We start from the raw sequence: 19,621 nt of genomic DNA, 5'->3' as shown, positions 1-19,621 counted from the left end.
CCTTGAGGGGGACTGGCTTTTCACCAGGAGTAAACAGAAGCCATCCACAAGACAGGGTTTTTGTGCCAGACTTCTCTTTTCCTTCCACAGCTACAGGAGTTTTCTATAGGGAGTTTTTGTCAGAGCTAGATTTTCCAGTTCTATTTCCTGAAATGGAAATAGATCACAGATTTCCTTTTTTCATTATTGCAATTCTGTCATCTGCCATACCTTAGTTTCATTGGTGCCAAATGAGGTGAGTTGTGGCTCTTCATTGTCCAATTGTTGCTGAGTCACACCAGGTGGGTGTTTAAGAGTCCTGCCTTACAGCCTGAAACTCCAGCCGCCCAGTGCAGGCAGCACCTAGGAGCTGAGTGTTTCCGTTGGCTGATTGGTTCATTCCAGCAGAGACTGACATTCACCTGCTACAGTCCTGCCTCTGGAATAGACTGGCACTACCATGTATTAGTATATAAAAGAGAGTCTTCAAACTCTTGCCTCCTGTACCACCCAAAAATAATTTTGAAAACAGCATATCCCCTTGCACATTTTGTACATCTGCTTTATTATTTTTATTTTATTTTATTTTAAGACAGAGTCTCGCCCAGGCTAGAGTGCAGTGGCGCAATCTTGGCTCACTGCAACTTCTGCCTCCCGGATTCAAGCGATTCTCCTGCCTCAACCTCCCAAGTAGCTAGGATCGCCACTCCCAGCTAATTTTTATATTTTTAGTAGAGACGTGGTTTCACCATGTTGGCCAAGCTGGTCTCCAGTTCCTGACCTCAGGTGATCCATCCATCTTGGCCTCCAAAGTGCTGAGATTACAGGTGTGAGACACCGCACCCGGCCTGTACATCTGCTTTGAATGTTTTTGTTTGAGGCCGGGTGCAGTGGCTTACGCCTGTAATCCCAGCACTTTGGGAGACTGAGGTGGGCAGATCACAAGGTCAGGAGTTCAAGACCAGCCTGGCCAACATGGTGAAAGTCCATCTCTACTAAAAAATACAAAAGTTAGCTGGGCATGGTGGCAGGCACCTGTAGTCCCAGCTACTCAGGAGGCTGAGGCAGAAGAATCGCTTGAACCCAGGAGGTGGAGGTTGCAGTGAGCTGAGATCGTGCCATTGCACTCCAGCCTGGGCAACAGAGTGAGACTCTGTCTCAAAAAAAAAAAAAAAGTTTTTGTTTGTTGGTCTTGGTTTGGGTTCTGGTTTTGGTCAAAATCTTAGAGCTGCAGATTTGACTCATTTAATTCATGGAAAAGGCTTTCTATATGACCATATTGGCTGTGCCAGTCCTCATCAAATCAGTCAGCCTAATCATTCTGACTTTCTGTCAAATAAAATCCCACTTCATCTGTTAACTTTCTAAAAAGTGTTAATACTCTTCCCTCTCATGGCTTCTGAGTGTTTTAATGTTTCTCTTTTTTTCTTTTTCTTCTTCTTTTTTTTTTTGAGATGGAGTATTGCTCTGTTGCCCAGGCTGGAGTTCAGCGGCGCAATCTCGGCTCACTGCAAGCTCTGCCTCCCAGGTTCATGCCATTCTCCTGCCTCAGCCTCCCGAGTAGCTGGGACTACAGGCGCCCGCCACCATGCCCGGCTAATTTTTTATTTTTGTATTTTTAGTAGAGACGGGGGTTCACCATGTTAGCCAGGATGGTCTCAATCTCCTGACCTTGTGATCCGCCCGCCTCGGCCTCCCTAAGTTCTGGGATTACAGGCATGAGCCCCTGTGCCCGGCTGAGTGTTAATATTTCTAAGATGAGTACTAGGCAGTTAAGCAAGGAGGTGAGGAGACTTGGAGATTGCTGTGGAGTCGGTCAGTCGTGAGAACTCGCTTTCGCTTTCTGCATTGTTCTTCTAAGACTCCCTTGGGATTCTCCCATTGTCTTTGTGTGTGGTACTCCAGGCGCCTTTGTACTCTGGGCATTTTATCAGGGTAATTTGGAATAAGTCAAGTGCCCATGTTTCGACTCACTACTTCCCTCTAGAGGTGTATTCCATTAGAATCTGTTCTCTGAAAAGTACCGATTCTAAGCTCCACCAACCAACTGAATGGACCTCAGTGGGCTAAGGGCATTCCAGGTAAACGCGAAAAACTAATTCAGGCCATGATGGGAAGGGAGGGACATGCCTAATTATACCCTCCTCTCTGCAATTCAGGCACAAGCAACCAGCATTAACATTAAAACAGTTTTTTTTTTTTTTTTTTTTTTTTTTTTGAGACAGTCTCACTCTGTCACCCAGGCTGGAGTGCAGTGGCGCCATCTCGGTTCACTGCAACCTCTACCTCCTGGGTTCAAACGAGTCTCCTGCTTCAGTCTCCCAAGTAGTTGGGATTACAGGAGCCCACCTCGGCCTCCCAAAGTCCTGGGATTACAGGCGTGAGCCACCACGCCTGGCCTGACACTCCTTTTTATTGATTCCAGGTCTCTAGATAATAACCCTTTCAACCCCAGTTGCCAATCAGAAAATTTTTGAGTCCAACTATGATCTGGAAACCCCCACCTTCAAGCTGTCCCACCTTACTGGGCTGAACCAATGTACACCTTACAGGTATTGACTGATGTCTTCTTGTCACTTCTGTCTCCCTAAATGTATAAATCAAGCTATAACCCAACCACCTTGGGCTCGTATTCTCAGGACCTCCTGGGACTGTATCATGGGCCTTGGTCACTTATATCTGGCTCACAATAAACCTCTTTAAATATTTTACAGAATTCGACTCTTTTCATTGACACCATCAAGCCTCTATTGTCTAGATTCTTAGAGCAGTGGTTATTTCTGCAGGTATTAACCTCCTCTTAACCGGGTTCTATTGATGTTTGTAAGCTACTTTTACAAGAAGGTTACACTTGGCAGTCTGTCCCTGAATGTGGGTGATCCATCCTACCCAAAAAAGCTAGATGTGAAAGGAAAGAAATGTACTATATTAACCCACAAGGAAATCAAAGACACAAGAAAAATGTTTTAAAATATATATATTGGGCCGGACACAGTGGCTCACACCTGTAATCCCAACATTTCGGAGGCCAAGGTGGGAGGATCACTTGAGGTCAGAAGTTCGAGACCATCCTGGCCAACATGGTGGAAACCCCATCTCTACTAAAAATATAAAACTTAGCTGGGTGTGGTGGCGGGCGCCTGTAATCCCAGCTACTCGGGAGACTGAGGCAGGAGAATCACTTGAAGCCAGGAGGTAGAGGTTGTAGTGAACCAAGATCACACCACTGCACTCCAGCCTGGGCAACAAGAACAAAACTCCATCTCAAAAAAAAAAAAAAAAAAAAAATTGGACAGGTGGTGAATTACATCTGTAATTCAAGGTGAGGAGGCCAAGATGGGAGGATCACTTGAGCCCAGGAGTTCAAGACCAGCCTGTGTAACATAGCAAAACCCTATCTTTACCTATATGCAATATATATATTTAAATACATATAGACAAGATATGCAGTGAACACATTCCCATCGATTCCTGTCTTAGGTGCTGGTCTAGGGAAGTTTAAGATAAATAAGACATGATTGCTAACACCTATTTTTTTTTTCTTCTACTTGCTTTAGGTTTAATTTGTTCTTTTCTGATATCTTAAGTTGGAAGCTGAAGTCACTGATTTGAGACCTTTCTTTTCTAATATAGGTATTTCCTTCTAAGTACTGCTGTGGCTGCATCCTACAAATTTTAATATGTTGTGCTTTCTCATCATTCAAAATACTTTCTAATTTCCTTTTTGATTTCTTCTTTGACATATCACATGAATCATGTACAGTTGTGTTATTTAATTTCCAAATATTTAGGTATTTTCCAAATACCTTTTTTTTTAAAGAGACTGGAGCTTGCTATGTTGCCCAGGCTGGTCTTGAACTCCTGGCCTCAAGCAATCCTCCCACCTCAGCCTCCCTAGTAGCAGGAACTACAGGTGCGTACCTGTCATTTTTTTCCAATTTAATTGCACTGTGGTCAAAGTACATACTTTGTATGAGTTGAATCCTTTGAAAGTGATCGAGACTTGTTTTATGGGTGGAATATGTTCTGAGTGCACTTGAAAAGAATGTGTATTCTGCTGTTATTGGGTGGAGTATTTTGTAAATGTCCGTGTGGTCAAGTTGGGTGTTTTTTTGTTTGTTTGTTTTTTTAGACAAGATCTCATTCTGTTGCTCAGGCTAGAGTGTGTGGTGTGACCATATCTCACTGCAACCTTGAATTTGTGGGCTCAAACAGCCCTCCTGCCTTACCCTTCCGAGTACCTGGGACTACAGGTGTGAGCCACTATACTTGGCTAATTTTTTTTTTTTTTTTTTTTTTTTTTTTTTTGAGACCGAATTTCGCTCTTGTTGCCCAGGCTGGAGTGCAATGGCGTGATCTCAGCTCACCGCAACCTCTACCTCCCAGGTTCAAGCAATTCTTGAGTAGCTGGGATTACAGGCTTGCACCACCACACCTGGCTAATTTTGTATTTTCAGTAGAGACGAGGTTTCTCCATGTTGGTCAGGCTGGTCTCAAACTCCCGACCTCAGGTGATCCGCCGGCCTCAACCTCCCAAAGTCCTGGGATTACAGGTGTGAGCCACTGTGCCTGGCCACTTGGCTAATTTTGCTATATTTTCTAGAGACAGGATCTTACTTTGTTTCCCAGGCTGGTCTCAAACTTCTGACTTCAAGCAATCCTTCCGCCTCAGCCTCCCAAAGTGCTGGGATTACAGGTGAGAGCCACCATACCTGGCCTAGTTTTAGAATCTTAAACAGTATACTTTCATTTCTATCCTCCCAGCCTTTGAGCTGTGCTTCTCATGCATTTTACTGTTACACATATTATATAATCCCACAGTGTATTGTTTTATTTTTGCTTTAAATACTCACTTATCTTTTAAAGATACTTAAATAGACTGGAAATAGTAGCTCATGCCTGTAATCCCAACACTTTGGGAGGCCAAGGTGGGTGGATCACCTGAGATCAGGAGTTCAAGACCAGCCTGGCCAACATGGTGAAACCCCATCTCTACTAAAAATGCAAAAATTAGCTGGGCATGGTGGCGGGTGCCTGTAATCCCAGCTACTTGGGAGTCTGAGGCAGGAGGGCAGGATAATTGCTTGAACCCAGGAGGTGGAGGTTACAGTGAGCTGAGATTGCACCATTGCATTCTAGCCTGGGCAGCAAGAGCAAAACTCCATCTCAAAAAAAAAAGATGCTTGGCCGGGCGCGGTGGCTCACGCCTGTAATCCCAGCACTTTGGGAGGCCGAGGCGGGTGGATCACAAGGTCAGGAGATCGAGACCACGGTGAAACCCCGTCTCTACTAAAAATACAAAAAAAGGCCGGGCGCGGTGGCTCAAGCCTGTAATCCCAGCACTTTGGGAGGCCGAGACGGGCGGATCACGAGGTCAGGAGATCGAGACCATCCTGGGTAACACAGTGAAACCCCGTCTCTACTAAAAATACAAAAACTTAGCCGGGCGAGGTGGCAGGCGCCTGTAGTCCCAGCTACTCGGGAGGCTGAGGCAGGAGAATGGCGTGAACCCGGGAGGCAGAGCTTGCAGTGAGCTGAGATCCGGCCACTGCACTCCAGCCTGGGTGACAGAGCGAGACTCCGTCTCAAAAAAAAAATACAAAAAAAAAAAAAAATACAAAAAAATTAGCCGGGCGCGGTTGTGGGCGCCTGTAGTCCCAGCTACTCGGGAGGCTGAGGCAGGAGAATGGCGTGAACCCGGGAGGCGGAGCTTGCAATGAGCCGAGATCGCGCCACTGCACTCCAGCCTGGGCGACAGAGCAAGACTCCGTCTCAAAAACAAACAAACAAAAAAAAGATGCTTAAATAATAAGAAAAAGGTCCTTCATTTATCCACAAAGTTAGCATTTCTGGCGTTCATTTCTTTGTATAGACTCAGTTTTTATCGAGTATCATTTTCCTTGCACCTGAAAGGCTCTCTTTAACATCTCTTGTAAATGCAAATCTGACCTGCAGGTGATAAATTCTTTTTCACCTTTTGCATGTCTGAAAAAAATCTCTTAATTTGCTTTTCTTTTAGAAGATATTTTTCTGGGAATAGAATTCTGGATTGACAATTTCTGATGGGACATCCCCAGTCATTCTTAATTGTTTTTTTTGAGACAGAGTCTCACTTTATAGCCCAGGCTGGAGGTGCAGTGGGGCGATCTCGGCTCACTGCAACCCCTGCTGCCCGAGTTCAAGCGATTCTCCTGCCTCAGCCTCCCGTGTAGCTGGGATTACAGGTGCCTGCCACTGCACCCGGCTAATTTTTGTGTTTTTAGTAGAGACGGGGTTTCACTATGTTGGCCAGGCTGGTCTTGAACTCCTGACTTTGTGATTCACCTGCCTCGGCTGCCAAAAGTGCTAGGATTACAGGCATGAGCCACTGCACCCAGCCTATTTTCTTTTTTTGTTTTGTTTTGTTTTGTTTTGTTTTTTTGAGATGGAGTCTCGCTCTGTCGCCCAGGCTGGAGTGCAGTGGCCGGATCTCAGCTCACTGCAAGCTCCGCCTCCCGGGTTTACGCCATTCTCCTGCCTCAGCCTCCCGAGTAGCTGGGACTACAGGCGCCTGCCACCTCGCCCAGCTAGTTTCTTGTATTTTTTTAGTAGAGACGGGGTTTCACCTTGTTAGCCAGGATGATCTCCATCTCCTGACCTCGTGATCCGCCCGTCTCAGCCTCCCAAAGTGCTGGGATTACAGGCTTGAGCCACCGCGCCCGTCCTATTTTCTTTTTTTTAATTCATCACCTATATTTTGGGCCGGGCGTGGTGGCTCACGCCTGTAATCCCAGCACTTTGAGAAGCTGAGGTGGGTGGATCACCTGAGGTCAGGAGTTCGAGACCAGCCTGGCCAACCTGGTGAAACTCCATCTCTACTAAAAATACAAAAATTAGCCAGGTATGGTGGCTTACACCTGTAATCCCAGATCCTCAGAAGGCTGAGGCAGAAGAGTCGCTTGAACCTGAGAGACAGAGATTACAGTGAGCCGAGATCATGCCATTGCACTCCACCTAGGATGACAGAACAAAACACAGTCTCAAAAAAACAAAATAAAACAAAAAAGTCACCTGTGTTTCACTCAGGAACCCAGTCATTCTTTTTTTTTTTTCTCTCCCAAGGCGGAGTCTCGCTCTGTTGCCCAGGCTGGAGTGCAGTGGCTCAATTTCATCTCACTGCAGGCTCCACCTCCCGGGTTCACGCCATTCTCCTGCCTCAGCCTCCCAAGTAACTGGGACTACAGGTGCCCGCCACCATGCCTGGCTAATTTTTTTTTTTTTTTTTTTTAGTAGAGACGTGGTTTCACCATGTTAGCCAGGATAGTCTCAATCTCCTGACCTTGTGATCCACCCACCTCGGCCTCCCCAAGTTCTGGGATTACAGGAGTGAGCCACTGCACCTGGTCATTCTTTTATTTTCATTATTTTATTTTATTTTTATTTATCTTTTTATTTTTTTGAGATGGAGTCTCGCTCTGTCGCCGTCTGGAGTGTAGGGCAGTGGTGCGATCTCAGCTCACTGCAACCTCCACCTCCCAGGTTCAAGTGATTCTCCTGCCTCAGCCTCCTGAGTAGCTGGAACTACAGGCATGAGCCACCACGCCCAGCTAGTTCTTGTATTTTTAGTAGAGACAGGGTTTCACCATGATGGCCAGGATGGTCTCGATCTCCTGACCTCTTGATCCACCCACCTCAACTTCCCAAAGTGCTGGGATTATAGGCATGAGCCACCGCGCCTGGCTGGAACCCATTCTTTTTTTTTTTTTTTTTTTGGAGACGGAGTCTCGCTCTGTCACCCAGGCTGGAGTGCAGTGGCCGGATCTCAGCTCACTGCAAGCTCCGCCTCCCGGGTTTACACCATTCTCCTGCCTCAGCCTCCCGAGTAGCTGGGACTACAGGCGCCCGCCACCTCGCCCAGCTAGGTTTTTGTATTTTTTTAGTAGAGACGAGGTTTCACCGTGTTAGCCAGGATGGTCTCGATCTCCTGACCTCGTGATCCGCCCGTCTCGGCCTCCCAAAGTGCTAGGATTACAGGCTTGAGCCACCGCGCCCAGCTAGAACCCAGTCATTCTTATCTGTATGTAATGGGTCTTGTTTTCTCTGTCTGCTTTTAAGATTTCCTCTTTATCACTGGTGTTCCGAAATTTAGTTGTGATGTGTCAGAGTTAGTTTTTTTGATGTTTCTTGTGCTAAGGGTTTGTTGAGCGCCTTAGATATGTAGATCTGTGGCTTTCAATAAATGTGGAGAAAAATTTGGCCATTATTTCTTTAAATTATGTTTTCAGCCCCCTCCCCATGGACTCCAGCTATGGGTGTTAACCTGTTTGGGTCATCCCACCGCTCACCAATGCTCTGTTTTGTTTCCTCTGTGTTTTATTTTAGGAAGTTTCTATCCCTGTGTCTTCAAGTTTATTAATCTTTTCTTCTGCAGTGTCTGATCTGTTAAAATCATTTTTCATCTGAGACATTGTAATTTGAGGTGGGGCTTTTTAATCTGCGGAGTCTCTACATGACATACTTGATCTTTCCTTTACTTTCTTGTGCATAGGAAGTACAATTATGATCATTTTGAATGTCCCTGTGTCCTAAGTCTATCATTTCTGCTCAGTCTCTATTGATTTCTGTCCTCATTATGGGTCTTTTCCTGCTTCTTTGTAGTTCCTATTCATTTTTTTACTGGAGTTCACCCTCTTGGGTGCTGGTTATTAGTGTATTCCTATGAGTATTCTTGAGCTTTATCTTGGAGTAGTTTGACCCTTGCAGGGCTTGCTTTGTTGGGCGGAACAAGGACAGCATTTAGCCGAGGGCTGGCTTTGCCTCATTGTAGAGGCAAAATCCTCTGAGCGCTCTTTCTAAACCTCCCTGTATTCTGAGGTTTTCCACTCTGGCTGACGGGAACGGGACTATTCCCAGCCCTGTGATCCTTTGGGATGGTTCTTTTCCATGCTCAGGTAGGTTCCTCCCACCCATGCGCTGTGACTCCCTGGGGACCCTTGGGGGAGCTCACCCTCTGTGCAGCTCCCTCCTCTCCAGTGCTCTGTCTTGCACACTCCAGCTGCCCTGGCCTGGCCTCCCCAGCCTCCCAGCCCCATCTCTTGAACATCAGGAGGCTGCTGGGTTCCACCTGGCTTCTCCGCTCTGCACCTAGACTGGAAGCTCCAGGCAGGAAGCTGGGGCAATGGGAGGCGCTCCTGGCTTCATTTGTACACATTTCTCAGAAATCAGTGTCCTTAGCCTGTTGTCCAATGGCTGGGAAAGATTGTTTTCTATGTTTTGTCTGCACTTGTAGTTATAGGCAGGAAGGTGACTTGGTCCCATCTTGGCTGGAAGCCCTTGAACTCATAACTCAGTTCTGTGGTAGGAGGAAGTGCATTAAACTAAAAAACAGTAATCTAAATAAGGGATTTCTCTTATGCCTGTAGATAGGAGGCCAAAACATCACTATCTCTTCCATCTGGCCAGACTTTCTGTGCCTAAAAACAGGGTTCACATTCATTAAAGGATTGATTGATTTATTTTTGAGACAGGGTCTCACTCTGTCACCCAGGCTGCAGCCTCCACTTCCCAGGCTCAGGTGATTCTCCCACCTCAGCCTCCCGCATAGCTGGGACTACAGGTACGTACCACCATGCCCGGCTAATTTTTGATTTTTTTGTAGAGACAGAGTCACATTGTGTTGGCTATGATGGTCTCAAACTTTGGGCTCAAAAGACCTGCCTTGGCCTCTCAAAAGTGCTGGGATTACAGACATGAACCACTACTCCTGGCCAAAGGATTTTTATTTCCTTAGGGTTTTTGGCCGTGGACTGGCTCTTCTTTAGTATTAAAATGACCTAGTTGGATGACTCACAATCATTTTGTAGATAATAATAATAATAAAATAGCTAATAGCTCCATGTACTGTCCTAAGAGCTTTATATATTCTCTAATTTAGTCTTTAACCCATTCAATGAAGTACTAACCCCATTTTGCACATAAGGATAGTGAAGCACAGAGAGCTGAAGTAACTTAGCCAAGACTACACAGCTAATAAGTGATGGCCAGGATTGGAATTTGGGGTCTGGCTCCAGAGACTGTACGTTTAATCAACATGCAAAACTGCTTCTGGACAAGTTCTGTTTATCTAGTGAGAGAGCAACAGATACGGGCTCCTTCAGCTTTCAGAACAAGCCTTAGGACCCCATCTCAACCATCTTGCTTTCTCTCCATATCGTCTTTTTTTTTTTTTTTTTTTGAGACAGGGTCTCACTCTGTCACCCAGGCTGGACTGCAGTGGCACAGTGATGGCTCACTGCAGCCTCGACTACCCACGCTCAAGTGATCCTCCCACCTCTCAGCCTCCTGAGTAGCTGGGACTACAGCATGCACCACAGTGCCTGGCTGATTTTTTTTTACTTTTTGTAGAGGCTGGTTTCTCCACATTGCCCAGGCTGGTCTCAGACTCCTGGGCTCAGGCAGCCGGCCCACCTCCATCTCCCAAAGTACTGGGATTACAGGTGTGAGACACTGCGCTCGGCCTTCTTTTTCAATAATTGTTTTATTTACGTGTGTATGTGTGTATGTCTGGGTCATACATGCTTATGGTTCAGTTTCGCAAGATTTAAGAGGATGGTGAAAACACGTCTCTCATCTGCCTTTCGTCTCTCAAAGCCCCAAGTGCCCTCCCTGCCGCACACCCTCTCTTCAATTTGATTGTCTTTCCGGAGGCCGTCTTCACAAATACAAGCTAGGAATAAATAGCAGCACACAATCCCCTCTCTTCTATACTTTGTCTTTTAACAAGTTGATTTTATGTTTTGTTTTGTTTTTTTTTTTTAAATGGAATTTCACTCTTGTTGCCCAGGCTGGAATGCAATGGTGCGATCTTGGCTCACTGCAACCTCCGCCTCCTGGGTTCAAGTGATTCTCCTGCCTCAGCCTCCCAAGTAGTTGGGATTACAGGCGCCTGCTACCATGCCCGGCTAATTTTTCTATTTTTAGTAGAGACGGGGTTTCACCATTTTGGCCAGGCTGGTCTTGAACTCCTGACCTCAGATGATCTGCCTGCCTTGGCCTCCCAAAGTGTTGGGATTATAACCGTGAGCCACCACATCCAGCTTTGTGTTTGTATTTTTAAAATAATGGTTGTGGGGCCATGCACGGTGGCTCACGCCTGTAATCCCAGCACTTTGGGAGGCGAAGGTGGGTGGATCACTTGAGGTCAGGAGTTTGAGACCAACCTGGCCAACACGGTGAAACCCTGTCTCTACTAAAAATACAAACATTAGGCAGGCATGGTGATGGGCGCCTGTAATCCCAGCTACTCGGGAGACTGAAGCAGGAGAATTCGCTTGAACCCGGGAGGTGGAGGTTGCGTTGAGCCGAGAGCCACCCACTGTACTCCAGCCTGGACGACAGAGCAAGACTCCGTCTCAATCAGTCAACCAATCAATCAATCAGTAAAGGTTGTGAACACTATGAGAGGGTCACCGCAGTGAGGGATGACAGTAGCCAGTGCCTTTATCTGTTAGTAAACTAAGAAACAAATGACCAAAGATTAATTCCTTTTTATTTATGACCTTTTACACAGTTCAGTCTACAGACTTAATCTGTGCCTAGTCCTAGGGGCAGAAAGATCTGTGACTTGGTCCCTGTCCCGAGGCAGCTCATCTTCTGGAGGTAGACGCAGCAGAAGTAGCTGCTGTGATATGGCGTGGGCTCTGTTGGAGAAAACTGGATCTTGAAACAAGGAAAAATGTTTCTAGAATGCTCTTAGGACGTGCTGCCAAGGACTGTTGATGGTGTTGCACTTGATGGTGAATGCCTTCTGGAAGCAACCCGGCTGGAGGACACAGAGTTACTTTTGCTAAGGAGCCAGCTCAGAGTGGATTCTGTAAGCTGAGCCTCATCTGGAGCTTGAGTCTGCACCTCCCTGCAGAATTGCCGGGCTTCATGCAGGCAATCAGCTGCCTGTGATTGGAGGGCTGGTGCTGGTGGGGATAATGAACTTGGTAGTGTCGGCAGAGGTGATTGGCCGGGCTCTGCTGCAGTGAGAATGCAGACTGGATGCTCGGGTCCTCGGCTTGGGTGATGAGCGAGGACAGCTGAATAACTGGGAGCTCGAAGTTGCTTGCTGCCTCTGGGAGTGGTCTGCTTGGCTGTCGCGTTTTCCTTTTTTTTGTTGTTGTTTTTTAAAAAAGCCAAACGTTTGCTCACCATCACCTGCAGAAGTGAGTTTTTATTGAAGAAGCTCCAGCTGCTTTCTCCTTATTGCCGGCAGCCCGGCAAGGCTCCCTTACAGTGAGCTACTTCTCAGGCCGGGCACGACAGCAGTGCTAGCACATTTGAAAAAGCAGGAAACCGCCCCTGCATGCAGAGCTTCCAGCCTGAGAACTCCCAGGCCAGTCTTCCCAGCAGCTGTGTAGCCAGAGAGCCTTGGTATTGTGGTCACATCCCTCAAAAGTGAACAGTCACCATCGGAGGCGTTTGGAGGAGACTGTGATGTTGCAGATGCTGTGGCATTTCCTAGCTAGCTTTTTCCCCAGGGCTGGGTGCCAAGGCTCCAGAGAGGGGGACGATCATGAAGTCAGAGGCACCCCAGCCCCTGCCCGGACAGACCAGATGGCAAGCTTTTTGGGGAAACAGGACGGAAGGGCTGAGGCCACGGAAAAGAGACCCACCATTTTGCTGGTGGTTGGACCTGCAGAGCAGTTTCCTAAGGTAATGTTGGCCTCAAGAGGACCTCCTAGTTTAGGGCCTGGTCTGGGATCATTTTCCTGGGGAAAAAAAACGAGTGTGGGGAGGAAGGGAGAACTCACAACGTTAGTTTGGGGTTCAGGGAGAAGTGGTAGGCAATGAGGAAGCCCACAAATTCAATCTAAAATCTTTCTGTGGCCCCTGTGAAAGCTGCATTACCCACTGCAATCACCCCAGTGTGGCTGTTGAGGGAAGGAAGGTTGTGATAGATTTGCCTTAGGATTTGTTAGTTTGGCTGAAGAAGGCCATTTGAAAGTGAGGGGCAGACTGTGAAAGTGTGCCTTAGCTTATCTGAACAGCTCAGGAAGGGCGAAGCTAAAGGGGCGAGAGTGTGCCTCGACCTTGGAACCCAGTTGCTTGGAGCTGTGGGGGTGGTCTTGGCATCCTGAAGGTCACAGTCCCCTTGCCTGGGTCCGACCCATCTCTCCTTTGGGTCTGGGAGGAAGAGTGAAGGCGTGAGACTGGGTCCGAGGAGAGGCTGGAGTCATGAGGCGCAGAGGCTGGTGCCCCTCTGGAAATGACTGCGGCCGCTGCATGTCTGCCAACTCTGGGGTCTTTCATCCCTCCTGAGCCCAGAGCCTGAGTTACCATCCTCACAAGAGCCAAGGTAAGTGGTAGTATCCCCATTTCGTAGATGAGGAAACTGAGGGGCAGAATGGTTACAATATTTGCCCAGGGTTAAACAACTAAAGAGAGGTGGAGCTGAGATTTCACCCCCAAATCCTTGTCCTGTGCTGCCTGGTTGTCTCCTTAGGAAAGCGGTTTTTAACGAGACTAATGGAGTGCTCAGTATTAGAAAGGAACTCGCCATTTGGCTCAGATTTCTCCTCCCTGCCTAAGGAGTGACCTTGTTCACCTCCTGAGCTTTGGTTATTTTGAATCTTTTTACTCAGGATAAAAATCAGAGAAGAAAAGGAGATTCTGCCCTGTTTGGCACATTGTAGATACCACAGAAATGTTAAGTTGAATTGCTGCATTTAAGAAATAAAAGTTCATTTTGCCTTTGCTACTAGAGACTTTTGATGTAATAACACTTGCAGTCGTGTGGGCACTGGGGAGAAGTCTTAGTCTTTGATGGGTTCCTTCTGAGCAAAGCAGCGGGTCTCTCAGAGTCTGTTATGCCTGTGATGTGCGTGCTTAATATGCAAAGAGAGGGTGTCACTTTTTACCTTTTGATTGTTTTAGGCAAGATTGGAATGGCTGTGGCACTAGCTTTGTGAGGAACTTTTATCTGTAGACCTGCTTGCCTTATTACTACCTCGAATGGCTGGCTGCCTTTTAAAATCACCTATTTTTGTCTTTAGCAATTAGCTGCTCTATTTTTCAGCATCATACAATACCCCCTTGCCAGCTCTCCCTCCAGGGACTGCCTCAGGGTAGGACTGTCTGTTCTGAGCAGCTTAGTTCCTGGCCTGCAGAATCAAGAGACCCACACCTTTTACTGGCTGATCCCCACGGAGAGACAGTTCAGCTGGCTGCAAATGGGGGGAGCCCCAAGTGGGATATGGAGCAGCTGGTTGGGTTTGAAGCCAGAGAGAAAGCACATCTGGAAAGGATAGACTCTCAAAGCAGATAGATCAAGAACTGGAGCAACAGGAGCATGGATGCGGCCCGCCTCCTTTTCCAGAGCAGTGCTCTGAAGGTGTTTGGGGTTTGTGATCACTGGCTAATTGGGGCTGGCCTCACCAAATCACAAAAAGGACCCCCAGAATGTTTTGGAAACGTTTTTGAAAAGTTTACTTTAGGCCAGGCGCAGTGGCTCATGCCTGTAATCCCAACACTTTGGGAGTCTGAGGTGGACAGATCACGAGGTTAGGAGTTCGAAACCAGCCTCGAGACAGTGAAACCCTGTCTCTACTCAAAATACAAAAACTAGCTGGGTGCCGGGCGCGGTGGCTCAAGCCTGTAATCCCAGCACTTTGGGAGGCCGAGACGGGCGGATCACGAGGTCAGGAGTTCGAGACCATCCTGGCTAACACGGTGAAACCCCGTCTCTACTAAAAAATACAAAAAACTAGCCGGGCGCGGTGGCGGGCGCCTGTGGTCCCAGCTACTCGGGAGGCTGAGGCAGGAGAATGGCGTGAACCCGGGAGGCGGAGCTTGCAGTGAGCTGAGATCCGGCCACTGCGCTCCAGCCTGGGCGGCAGAGCGAGACTCCGTCTCAAAAAAAAAAAAAAAAAAAAAAAAAACTAGCTGGGCGTGGTGGCGGGTGCCTGTAGTCCTAGCTACTCGGGAGGCTGAGACAGGAGAATCGCTTGAATCCAGGAGGCGGAGGTTGCAGTGAGCCAAGATTGCGCCGCTGCACTCCAGCCTGGGTGACAGAGCGAGATTCTGTTTCAAAAAAAAGAAAAAGAAAAGTTCACCTGGATTCTCGGGCTTCTTAGCATCCCAGAAGCACTACTTTGTTTTGCTCTCACTTCCCCTGTTTAAATATGTCTGCTAGTGAGTGAGGTTCCTGCAAGATTTTATTCTAGGAACTGTTCCAGTTTTTCCCTTTATCTTTGTCTTACAGTTAATCTTCAGTTGGAGAAGAAAGCCATTACTCTGGAGTGGGAGGTGCCCTCAGCGGCATGCAAGCTTTCAAATCCTGAGGGGCTGTCTTCTCGGAAGCACAGAGAATTTTGCTCATTGTGTGTGTGACTGCCAAGTGTAGGCAGGTTTCATTGGAAACCGGCTACACTAGGCTGTCATGGCAACCTGATCATCAAATGACACTGTGGCCACAGCCGCCAATGAGGTTTGAGAGCCTTAAGGGTGGGTGGGGCTTGAACGGCTGGATGCTGGCAAAGCTCCCTCACATGTTAATATTTCTGGCTAAGTCTGAGTCATTGCAGAGGAGGGAGAGGAACTTTCTGACCTAATGCTACACTCCCAGAGGCACTGTACCTGCCCTGTTCTTATTCATGGTATTCCGGCCCTTACCTGAAGCACCTCCTTTCTTCGGGCATGTAACATAGTGGTAGAACAAGGAAAACTTTTGGTGGCATTGGCAGATTTGCTGTGAGAAGATGCTCAGGAGAGGAACTGCTACTTTGTAGATTAATTGCAATCTGAATCCTAAGGGTCCTAGTGTTGCTGTCACTGTTTCCGAATACTAGTCATAGGAATGGATGTCGGAGGAGCTGAAACCGATGAGGGTCTGTGCCACACAGAATAATAAAAAGCAGTGAGGCATCACATACAATGCGCGTTGTGCCCAGATCTTGGAGTGCCAAGCAGGCCGGTGTGAAGCATCAGGGCTAAAACCCGAGGCCTGCTTTAGTTCCTCCATAATCTAGTTCTCATAGAGGCGTTCAGAAGCTGTGACACAAACACCATTTTTGGTTGTATTTAACTAGGGCTCAACTTGCTCAAGTTACACCTTTCCCACACACCTGCCGCCTTCCAGTATGAGGTATCACCTACTGTCATTCCCAGTGTCCGGCTTACCAGCATCCTTTGGGAACTGAATACTAAAATCTGTTTTGGGTGCTGTTTGAAGTGGATATTGTAACAAGAACCCTGGGTGCAAGGCCCTGCCCTGCCATTGACAGGCTTTGGGAATTGGGCAAATCAGGTCACCTCTCCCAGGCCTGTTTGCTTAACTCGGAGATTAAGGGATGATCCCAGAGCCCCTCTAGGCCCCCACAGTCTGCAATTCCAGGACTAGAGCAGTTGTCCTGGGCACTAGCACCTAGAGATTGTCTTATTTGGGTAGAATTCTCCATTTTTATATGAAAATGGAGTCCTGAGTTACCTGTGAAACTCAGTAAGATGGATGATTTTTTTTTTTTTTTTTTTTTTTTTTTGAGACGGAGTCTCGCTGTGTCACCCAGGCTGGAGTGCAGTGGCCGGATCTCAGCTCACTGCAAGCTCTGCCTCCCGGGTTTTTATGCCATTCTCCTGCCTCAGCCTCCCGAGTAGCCGGGACTACAGGCGCCCGCCACCTCACCCGGCTAGTTTTTTGTATTTTTTAGTAGAGACGGGGTTTCACCGTGTTAGCCAGGATGGTCTCGAACTCCTGACCTCGTGATCCGCCCGTCTCGGCCTCCCAAAGTGCTGGGATTACAGGCTTGAGCCACCGCGCCCGGCCTAAGATGGATGATTTAAATAAGCAAACGCCAATTAAGTTTATCCAATGAAGACATTCCATGGGACTCAGTCACAGCAGCAAATAAGTTAGAACCCTTTTAAAAATTAGCCGGGTATGCTGGTGGGCACTTGTAGTCCCAGCTACTCAGGAGGCTGAGGCAGAAGAATCGCTTGAACCCAGGAGGTGGAGGTTGTAGTGAGCCACGATCACGCCACTGCACTCCAGCCTGGGTGACAGAGCAAGACTCCATCTTAGGAAAGAAAAAAGAAGAACACAGGTTTCACTTTTATTTAGTATCATTTTCAAATCTTTTCTCAGATTTCTTTTGTTAGATACATTATAAAACCCAATGGTACAGTAATATGTGCCATAATTATTTTTAAAATATACTTTATTAGAAAATGAAATCTTCAATTGAATTTATTCGTCAAAATATTTGCTTTTTTGTATTAGAATGACTGCAGTCATCACTAAAATGAGATACTCAACAGATCTGTGTAATTTAGTTTCAGAAGCAAACAATAATTTAACAAAGGAAGACCAGCATTTTTTTTGTAATAGGGCAACATCTCATTTTATAAAATAGAATGAGCATTCCTAAAGACCAGCATTTTAAGGTTCAGCTCTTTTGTTTATAAATGTGAACCTCCTTTAAAATAAAATAATAGAGGCTAGGCGCAGTGGCTCATACTTGTAATCCTAGCACTTTGGGAGGCCGAGGCAGGCAGATCACTTGAGGCCAGGAGTTGGAGACCAGCCTGGCCAACATGGTAAAACCCAGTCTCTACTAAAAATACAAAAATTAGGCTGGGCGCAGTGGCTCAAGCCTGTGATCCCAGCACTTTGGGAGGCCGAGATGGGCAGATCACGAGGTCAGGAGATCGAGACCATCCTGGCTAACACTGTGAAACCCCGTCTCTACTAAAAAATACAAAAAACTAGCTGGGCGAGGTGGCGGGTGCTATAGTCCCAGCTACTCGGGAGGCTGAGGCAGGAGAATGGCGGGAACCCAGGAGGCGGAGCTTGCAGTGAGCTGAGATCCAGCCACTGCACTCCAGCCTAGGCGACAGAGCGAGACTCCGTCTCAAAAAAAAAATCAGCCAGGTGTGGTGGTGAGTGCCTGTAATCCCAACTACTTGAGCGGCTGAGGCACAAGAATCGCTTGAACCTGGGAGGCAGAGGTTGCAGTAAGCCAAGATCATGTCACCACACTCCATCCTGGGTGACAGAGTGAGAGTCTGTCTCAAAAATAATAATAATAATAATGATACATTATCTTGTTCATTGGAGTATAATGCCCTGACAACTCTATTTGCAGATGCTCAGAAAAATAGGCCTTCATCAAGTATGGTTATGAGTTTGTTTATTGGGGTGTTAGAGGCCCCCTGAGCTAATTCACTCATTGGAAGCTATTCATGAAGCACCTTATTTGATCAAGGCAAAAGGTTAGTTCCAGACAAGGAGGTTCAAGGGTTTGAAGCAAGAGCCTTCTACCTTCAAGGACCCTGGTGGTAGAGATAAGATACGTGTTAAAATAGCCCAAGGCAGAACATTCTGGATTGGGCAGCTTAAGAGACAGCTGAGTGTCATGGATTTAGTGGCAGCTGAGCAGGAATCTGCCTGGATAATCCAGTGTGACCTCATAGGATCCGTCGCTAGGGTAGCCCAAGACCTGTTCTCACAGACTCGTTATCAGATCTTCATTAGAAGGGCCCAAATGTCATATCACTTGTCATGATCTCTGCTTCATAATGTTGTGTGTTAGTATCAACATCTTGTAATACCCTCTTTACAAGTTAACAACAAGCTTTTTAGTGCATTAAGAAGTCCTTTTACTTCTGTGATCCCCAAGTAATAACTATCCATTTTTATCCATCCCGGTAGTGGGAAGATGTAGTCTATATTAGGAAGTGGCGCACTGTAGAAGGAACAAGGGTGAGACTGAGCCTGTTCTCATCTTGGTGACGTGGTCTCTTCCTCCGCAGCACGAATCTGGGGGGAAGGAATGAGTGGAGAATTCAGGCCGACCTGCGGAGAATCGTCCTGCGCCGAAAGAGTCGTTCTCAAGCTGTGTTGCCCAGTGACCACGTGTGGCTATCCTGGGGAACTGAGTTTGTAATTTCATTTCATTTTAATGAATTTACTTTTTTGTTTGAGACACAGTTTCACTCTGTCGCCCAGGCCGGAGTGCAGTGGCACAATCCTGGCGCAGTGCAACCTCTGCCTCCTGGGTTCAGGCAATTCTCGTGCCTCAGCCTCCCCGGTAGCTGGGATTACAGGCGTGCGCCACCACGCCTGGCTATGACTTTACATTTAAAAAGCTTCTGTGTTGAACAGCAAAGTTCTGGCTGTGACTAAGACTGGGCTCCTACGTGTTCTGAGTGGACGTGGGCATTGAAGACTGTGGATCTCGTGTGAGGCCTCGGCTGACCCCAGATTGATGCTTCTGGGGGGTCCTTCGGCATGGTGTCCTCTTCCCAACCCCATTGTGTCAGCTCCTGGGCACTCTGGGGCCCCTAGGTGAAGGCTGGTGCTCACACTGCAGAATGGCCTGGAAGAGGTTTCAATGCAATGTGGGCTGTGGAGGGCTGCAGGTCCCTGGAGCAGGAGCCAGCTAGAACTGTGCCTGGAGCCGTGTGTGGCCAGGGCAGCTCCCCTGTGGGATACACAGGCCCATGGTGGGGTCCACTTTCCAGGGTGACTGGGCACCTGGCTCTCAGCCACCCCTCAGCCTCCTGTCCTCACAGCTGAACTGGGCCCGTTTTGTGTGGCAATCAGCTCTGTCTCCATCTACTGATTTTTCAGTTGGGAATGATTTACTAAAAAGAGAAAACTGTTGTGTTGTGTGACACGTGT

The 19,621-nt window shown here is 47.4% G+C and overlaps 1 protein-coding gene and 1 long non-coding RNA gene across 5 annotated transcripts in view; one reads left to right on the top strand and one right to left on the bottom strand.

Moving 5' to 3' along the window:
* SLC25A25 (solute carrier family 25 member 25) overlaps nucleotides 1-19,621 on the top strand; it is a 44,632-nt gene that overhangs the window by 13,529 nt on the left and 11,482 nt on the right. For 2 of the 4 annotated variants that reach the window (XM_015116759.3, XM_015116758.3), the window contains exon 1: nucleotides 12,023-12,657. The exons of the other annotated variants lie outside the window; for them this stretch is intronic. In XM_015116759.3, coding sequence (XP_014972245.1) covers nucleotides 12,439-12,657 — 219 coding nt within the window. In that variant the 5' untranslated portion in view covers nucleotides 12,023-12,438. Of the gene's footprint in view, nucleotides 1-12,022; nucleotides 12,658-19,621 lie in introns of those variants that run through there. 4 annotated transcript variants of the gene reach the window in all.
* LOC144335096 (uncharacterized) lies at nucleotides 12,021-18,869 on the bottom strand. The gene is made up of 3 exons (XR_013405537.1): nucleotides 17,543-18,869; nucleotides 16,755-16,829; nucleotides 12,021-14,569 (listed from the first exon to the last, which is right to left on the bottom strand). It is a non-coding gene; the product is annotated as an uncharacterized LOC144335096 (long non-coding RNA).

The sequence above is a fragment of the Macaca mulatta genome, chromosome 15 (genome assembly GCF_049350105.2).
Source record: "Macaca mulatta isolate MMU2019108-1 chromosome 15, T2T-MMU8v2.0, whole genome shotgun sequence".
Lineage (NCBI taxonomy): Eukaryota > Metazoa > Chordata > Mammalia > Primates > Cercopithecidae > Macaca > Macaca mulatta.
Note: the sequence above shows the minus strand (reverse complement) of the source record. Positions and strands in the feature narration are given on the sequence as shown.